This window comes from Sprattus sprattus, assembly GCF_963457725.1.
Source record: "Sprattus sprattus genome assembly, chromosome: 20".
NCBI lineage: Eukaryota > Metazoa > Chordata > Actinopteri > Clupeiformes > Clupeidae > Sprattus > Sprattus sprattus.
The window spans coordinates 12,739,544-12,746,651 of record NC_137918.1 but is presented as its reverse complement, the minus strand read 5'-3'; the positions used below and the strand labels follow the sequence as shown (position 1 = coordinate 12,746,651).

The window sequence follows — 7,108 nt, the reverse complement described above, 5'->3', positions numbered from 1 at the left end:
TGGATTATCACTCCGGAAAATTCTCCTTCGCTGAGGTGTGCACTGCCCTGCTATTGTTTCTGACAGTGGCAACGGCCAAGCATTCCTTTTCCAAATTGACACTCATGAAGACCTACCTCAGGAGCAGGAGAGGCTGAATGGGCTGGCTATCCTGTCCATTGAAAAAGTAAATCATGCATCACCACTTTTATGTTTGAAAGGAATTGTTTGGCTTGCAAGTGTGCTGTGCTGGTTGCAAATGTTTACATTATGTTTGCTGAATGTGTGTGTGATATTTATGTACAATGCACTGGATGTGGTGGTGATGTGGCAGCTCTGTTTGTGTATCGCACATCATGAGGTGACTGTGTGCTGGTATCACACACAGAAAAACAGATGGCAGATATTAAGAGAGGAGATAAACAATAGCAGAGAATAAGAATACATTTAAGCATCTGTAAAACTATGACTAATATTTGTCAGATTGTGTCAACATTGCATGTTTTAATCAAATCAGATCAAACTTTATTTGTAAGTTCTATGTGGGGATGTGACTGTGGTTGAGTGTATTTAATGTGTGTGTATGTGTTGGTCATGTGACTGAATGACCCATCGTTGCTATACCTTTCTCTTACTTTCTTCCTGTTGTCTCCCCCTCACTTAAGTGTCGTTTACATGGAGCCTAGTTTGTCAATCTGATACGGATAGCTAATACAGATAGCCCTATCATACATACGAACACTCTCTATCCGCACCTTGTTTCTGCAACGATCGCAGTCCGGGGTAAAAAGTGAATAGATTTGAATCGGTACGGGGGCTGGTGTTCGTCTGCACGGTTTCACGCAACCTGATGACGTCACTGCCCCACGTGATCTTTTCCGCCATCTCCAACCAGTATATAAATAACTTGTTCTCCCTCAAAATCTCACTCATGGTGGGCCTCGAATTCACTAACATTAACCCAGTCTTCTGATTTTTGATTAGCCCCCTATCTTGATCTAATTCTTCTTATTCAGACGTAACATAACTTTCATGACCACAAATATAAATTGGCCAGCGATTTAATTTGCTTTTTTATTCATAAATGTATGTAAAATGCTCGGAGCAATGCATCGTGGGAAATGGGATGACAGACATGTCATGTTACTGTTCCAAACTCTTTATTATCAATAGAAAAAATAATTCATTTTCGCATATCCTTTAGTCTGACCACTGATTTTATTAACCATCATAATGTAATGTTGTTAATTGGAGCTTGAATGTCTTGTGTAATTTGTTTATCCGTTTGCTGCTTCCTTTACCTTGTGCTTTTGAGTCTCTTCTTCTAGGTTTTTCACGTTTTTTCAGTTGTGTAAATAAAGCGCTAAAGCGCCACCCACAGGCGTGAGGTATGTACTACAGTCGGTTCACCGCAATCTGCTGCCTCCGTGTTTACGCAAATCTCTCGTTGCCAGCCTCCGTATGTACGAAATTAAAAGATTCGATTGGTGTGAAAAGTAAATCCGATTCGGAGGCCCTAGACTTCGTGTGCATTGCACCTTAGACCGGTCCCTCTACCCTCCCCCGCTCCAGTTTTCCCTCTCCTGTTTTTTCTTCCTGTTCTCTCCCTCTCAGGTCATCTATTACTCTGACAGGTCCCTCTCCCCTCCCCCGGTTCAGTTGTTCAGTTTTCTCTCCCTCTCTCTAGCTCCTCCCTCTGCCCTTACACCCGGGCGGATGACATCACAAACAGCCGGTATCAACCAACCAGTGGTGTTGAAGTATTTCTGTGATGCTGTCTCTCCCCCGCTCTCCTCTCCTCTCTCATTCTCTTCTCTCGTACTCTTGATACAAGTCACAACATGGCTGAAGCTTTTGTAGGCACATGGAACCTTAAGGAAAGCAAGAATTTTGATGATTACATGAAAGCACTTGGTGAGTGTGGGAGTTTATATATGTGCTTCTGTGTGTGTGTATGGACATTATACAGAACTAAATATGTGTATGCCTGCTGGTGGTGTATGTGAGCACATGTGGACAAAGTGTGTCTATAAGCATATGTTCTGTGCATTCTCTGTGTGTACGTATGTGTAAGGAAATTCAAGAACCCACCAAAAAAAGCAGTTTAACTGACAGAATATGAGAAACTGCATAAAGTGAACGGAGGTTCCCTTTAAAAATTGCAATGCTTGGTTTCTTGATAACGTTCATGACCCACACATGCAGTAACTGCTGTTCAGTGTCTGCTCTGGTCTGCAGTGCCTGTGTTGAGTGTATACATGTTGAGAGGGAAAAAAAGAGTCAACTTTAGACTGAAATGGAGGGTCAGGGAGAGGCCGTGTTTGGTGTGGGTAAAACAGCTGGTATCCATCATTCCTTCTAGCCCTGATCACATTTTTGGTCCACAACACCACTGAAAAATTGTTCAAACTTTTAAGTACTTTGAGCTGCATTTTTTTGTATGAAAGGTGCTATACAAATAAAGCTTTATTATTATTATTATTATAAGTAAGCATATTCAATGTGTCTTCGGCCTGCATGTTTAATGTGTTAAAAGAGACAGCCTAGAGGAGCATATGACCAACTTCTTTTCTGTGTTAGGGGTGGGCTTTGCCACCCGGCAGGTTGGTGGTATGACCAAGCCTACCACCATCATCTCCATTGCGGGTGATGTCATCACACTGAAGACTGAAAGCACCTTTAAGAGCACAGAGGTCAACTTCAAACTGGGAGAAGAGTTTGATGAAACCACTGCAGATGACCGTAAAGTTAAGGTATGAGCACAAGCAAATCAATGGATCCTAATATTTTAAACAAAGGCAAGGCATTAGAGACTTACTAGCCCAAACTTTGTTGCAGACCTGGCAATAATAATATTACTTTTCTCAAAGATCTTATATTAAAGGGTTAGGCTAACCCTTTTTTTCTCATGTGGGTTTTTACTGGAGCCTACCCATCTCTGTGAAATGAACAACAGAATTAAAGAAGGCTGACATGTAACCCACTAAGATGTTGCAACTTGGAGCATGACAGTGAAAGCTGATAACCAGATTGTAAATTATATTAAATGCAAATAGAGAAGATATAGTATATTGATTGATTGAATGAACTGATCATTAAAATGTCCTTGAATTGTACCTTGCTGCGGTTCAATCCGATATACCCATCTAATCAACTACACTTCTCTCTCCAGTGCTCCTGCAGCATCACTGTTGATGGCCTGAATAGTGTAATATAATCAATACAATCAATTCAATCAATCAATATACTATATTTTTTCTATTTGTATTTAATATAATTTACAATCTGGTTATCAGCTTTCACTGTCATGCTCCAAGTTGCAACATCTTAGTGGGTTGCATCCAGCTGGGTCCGAGCCATGTTGTGTCTTTCCAATTTACAGAGCCGGGACTGTGTACAAACACCCGAGTGTACAAACAGAATAGACACATAGAGGACTCTGGGGAGAAAGTGGCAGAATGGGACAAAAAGTCACCAAGCAGACCTAAGTAACCTCAGGGAGAGTCAGATTGCAAAATTTACGTTTCCTTAGAGGCACACTCCCTCAAGCAAAGTCGAACTTAAAATCTTTCGACATTCAAACAAAGTTCATGGGACAAAAAGTCACCAAACAGACATAATGTAGGGCCAGAAATCAACCCAGAAAGTGTCCAGTTTAGCTCAGTATCTTAGTTTCTCATCAGGTGCTACATTGTCATTATAGACCAACCGACTGTATCTATGCATTAGCTCACTGTCTTGATTTGAAAAAGTAATACATTTCTGATACAGACTTTCCCATGCAGGCTAATAGCCCTAGCCACCAACTTAAGACTGCAGACTAAGGACAATAAACCTACACACTAAACACAACGTATTCCACGTTAGTGGACGTTAGTTCCATTATTTCACATATACATTATATTAAGTGACAATATCCTTCTGTTTCCTGGCCTAATCCAGTTATTATATGGCTTCACACCTATGGTAGTTTAGCAGGACAGTTTTTCTATAGTTTAGGTTGCATCCAATTTGAAATAGTGTAGTGTCAAGCACGATCATGCTGCAAAGTTGCAATTACAACCTCTACTATGGCAGATGGGTAGGATTTGGATACCTCCATATTGAATGTAGTTGCCCACCTTACATCCAAATCACCACCCATGGATGATATCCTAATAACAGTCACACTGATTTGAGGACATTTTCATTATTTTCTCAGCCTAGATTTACATTATATAGGCTACATTATATTTGCATTTGTAACATAGATTGTTATTGACAAAAATGAAACATGCGGTAAGTTTGAAGTTTGTGCTGTAAAATAAAATAATGTAATCAAATGTGTGTGCGTGTTTCAGTCATAATGTTTTTGTCTATAATGTCTATTTTAACTTCTATTCAACATTGAACTTCTATGTTTTCTATTCAACCCCAAATGAATAAAGGTATGTAAATGTGTCTCTAGTCCCTGTATACACTAGATGGTGCCAAGCTGGTCCATGTTCAGAAATGGGATGGCAAGGAGACGACTTTAGTGAGGACGGTCAGCGGAAACGCGCTCGAACTGGTAAGTGTTTAGTAAGGGGCCCAGACGTTTGTAGATGTGTAGAATGTGGTAGAATGAACGTTCTTAAGAATATCTACAGTGGAATTTTCGAATCTCACATTGCTTTATTTTACTGGAATGTTCCCTGAAACTCCCTGCTGAAGGGTCAATAGAACGTGGCATTTCTAAACGTACACAAACACCTCCAAAGGCCAGACAAACTAGAGGCTTGAAAAGAGATGCAAAAGGAATGCAAGGAGAACCCTTGTTACTGTTCCTTTTTTGACATCTTTATAGTTCACAATTACAAGAAACTACCAAGAATCTGTGTTCTCTCATCATTTAAGGGTCCCTGTAAAAACTACACGTCACTTCCCTGTCTTCTAGGCTAGGAGGCAACAAATGTGTCGCATTTTCCATAGCCAAATGACTAAATATCAGTACCAGAACAGTAATGCTACTTTGATAAATAACTAATCTACCAGCATTTTAATGAACATATTCAAATGCTATTGCAGTATCCCACTGATTCTTAAACATTTATTTTGTGTTATTCTTGCAGGTATTGACACTGGGCGATGTTGTGTGCACGCGCTCTTATGTGAAAGCAGAGTAGATGCAGACCCACCGTCCCTCCCTATGTTACTGAACAGGCTTAATTGTTTAGCTGAAAATACATTTAATGCTTGTCCTATACACCTGTCCATTTATTTTGAATAAATAAATTACGACGATTTTTACATAAAACTGTCATACTGTCATGTCTGTATAGTACTTCTGCTCTTAATATATCTTTGTGTGTGTGTGTGTGTGTGTAACAATTATAATCTCTTGGCAGTCCTTCAGTGGAAACAAGCCTACCTCTCACAAGGCTGACAACGTGAGGAAATTATACCTCAGAACAATTACTGGGTGTATAAATAGCTACTGATTTTATGTACAACTAGAAGTAGAGTAGAGTGGAGTACAAGGTCAAATGTTAGCACACAATGTTTACAAAAGTGAAACATTATTTGTGGATCGGCAGTGTGATTTGGATCCACTACAAAATGTTACAGTTTGTCCTTGGCCCCTGCCTCACCCCTCCACCAAGTTTCATAAAAATTGGCCTGGGGGAGTAATTGCACAAGTAATTGCACAATCCTGCTGAAAAAACAGCCAGACAAACAAGCCAAACTCAAAATATAACCTCCTTGGTAGAAGTAATAATCATCCATTACCTAAAATCAACACGAGTTGATTAGCAGTGGATGTCTTGGTTGGGAGGATATCTAGATATTTTACTAAAAGAGTTTAACACAAGGTGAGTATAGAATGTGTGTTCTATTTTAAGAGCACTCCTGACTGAGAGTCATGTGTCTGCTTCTTTAGGTGAAAGGCCACATATACCCTCCTCTCCCAGACTGTGTGACCCTTATGATACACCCTCCTCTCCTACACTGTGTGACCCCTTATGATACACCCTCCTCTCCTACACTGTGTGACCCCTTATGATACACCCTCCTCTCCCACACTGTGTGACCCTTATGAAACACCCTCCTCTCCCAGACTGTGTGACCCTTATGAAACACCCTCCTCTCCCACACTGTGTGACCCTTATGATACACCCTCCTCTCCTACATTGTGACCCTAATGATACACCCACCTCTCTTACACTGTGACCCTAATGATACACCCACCTCTCCCAGACTGTGTGACCCTAATGATACACCCACCTCTCTCACACTGTGTGACCTCTTATGATACACCCTCCTCTCCTACATTGTGACCCTAATGATACACCCACCTCTCTTACACTGTGACCCTAATGATACACCCACCTCTCCCAGACTGTGTGACCCTTATGAAACACCCTCCTCTCTCACACTGTGTGACCTCTTATGGTTGCTTTCTGCTCCTGACACACATTCGCTGTCATACGTAAGGAACTAGACAGAAACTTGAGTTTAACATGTTAGTGTTAGTGAGCATGTTGTGGTCTTTTTTTTTGTAATTTACTGTTTATGAAGTTTTTCCATTTTACATAGACAACAAAAAAACATGACATAAATGTAAAACCAAAGTAGGACAAACAAAACAACAACAAAAAACAAAAACAAAAAAAGCACAGATACAGAGAATGAACCAGGGGAGGTTCCAAATGTACATCTCTTATCTTAGAAGAGTTAGTCAAATTCAAATCCAATAGTTAACAAAAACATGTTTGTGGTATTTTTGGAAGAGGACTTGCTGACTGCTACTGTCAGTCTGTTCACTTATTTCCCTTTCTCTTTTTTCATCTCCTCAAGAAAACAGATAATAAGAGAGAAGGCAAGGCCAAGGAATGCAAATCTATATGTGTGGGAATGAATGTGTGTGTGTGTGTGTGTGTGTGTGTGTGTGTGTGTGTGTGTGTGTGTGTGTGTGTGTGTGTGTGTGTGTGTGTGTGTGTGTGTGTGTGTGTGTGTGTAAGGGAGTTGCTCTGTAGGGTCTGCCCTTCAAGCCTCTCCAGTGAGGCTCTGTGGGTGTGTGCGTGTGTGTGTGTGTGTGTGTGTGTGTGTGTGTGTGGGAATTAATGTTTTGGGGCGGGTGGCCTGAGTCTCCACCTCCTCTTTGTGAGGA

The 7,108-nt window shown here is 40.7% G+C and overlaps 1 protein-coding gene across 1 annotated transcript; it reads left to right on the top strand.

Moving 5' to 3' along the window:
* Window positions 1–1,747: 1,747 nt before the first annotated feature.
* On the top strand, window positions 1,748–5,254 carry fabp3 (fatty acid binding protein 3, muscle and heart). Its single transcript, XM_080859624.1, has 4 exons — window positions 1,748–1,893; window positions 2,560–2,732; window positions 4,427–4,528; window positions 5,070–5,254. The coding sequence occupies exons 1-4, from the start codon at window positions 1,821–1,823 to the stop codon at window positions 5,121–5,123; spliced, it is 402 nt and encodes a 133-aa protein (XP_080715750.1). The 5' UTR covers window positions 1,748–1,820; the 3' UTR covers window positions 5,124–5,254.
* Window positions 5,255–7,108: the final 1,854 nt, after the last annotated feature.

Excerpts from the sequence above, each read along its gene's own strand:
- fabp3 (XM_080859624.1), top strand. The coding sequence starts at position 1,821 with ATGGCTGAAGCTTTTGTAGGCACATGGAACCTTAAGGAAAGCAAGAAT. Across the intron at positions 2,733-4,426 it reads CAGATGACCGTAAAGTTAAG|TCCCTGTATACACTAGATGG; the intron begins GTATGAGCACAA and ends ATGTGTCTCTAG. Across the intron at positions 4,529-5,069 it reads GCGGAAACGCGCTCGAACTG|GTATTGACACTGGGCGATGT; the intron begins GTAAGTGTTTAG and ends TTATTCTTGCAG.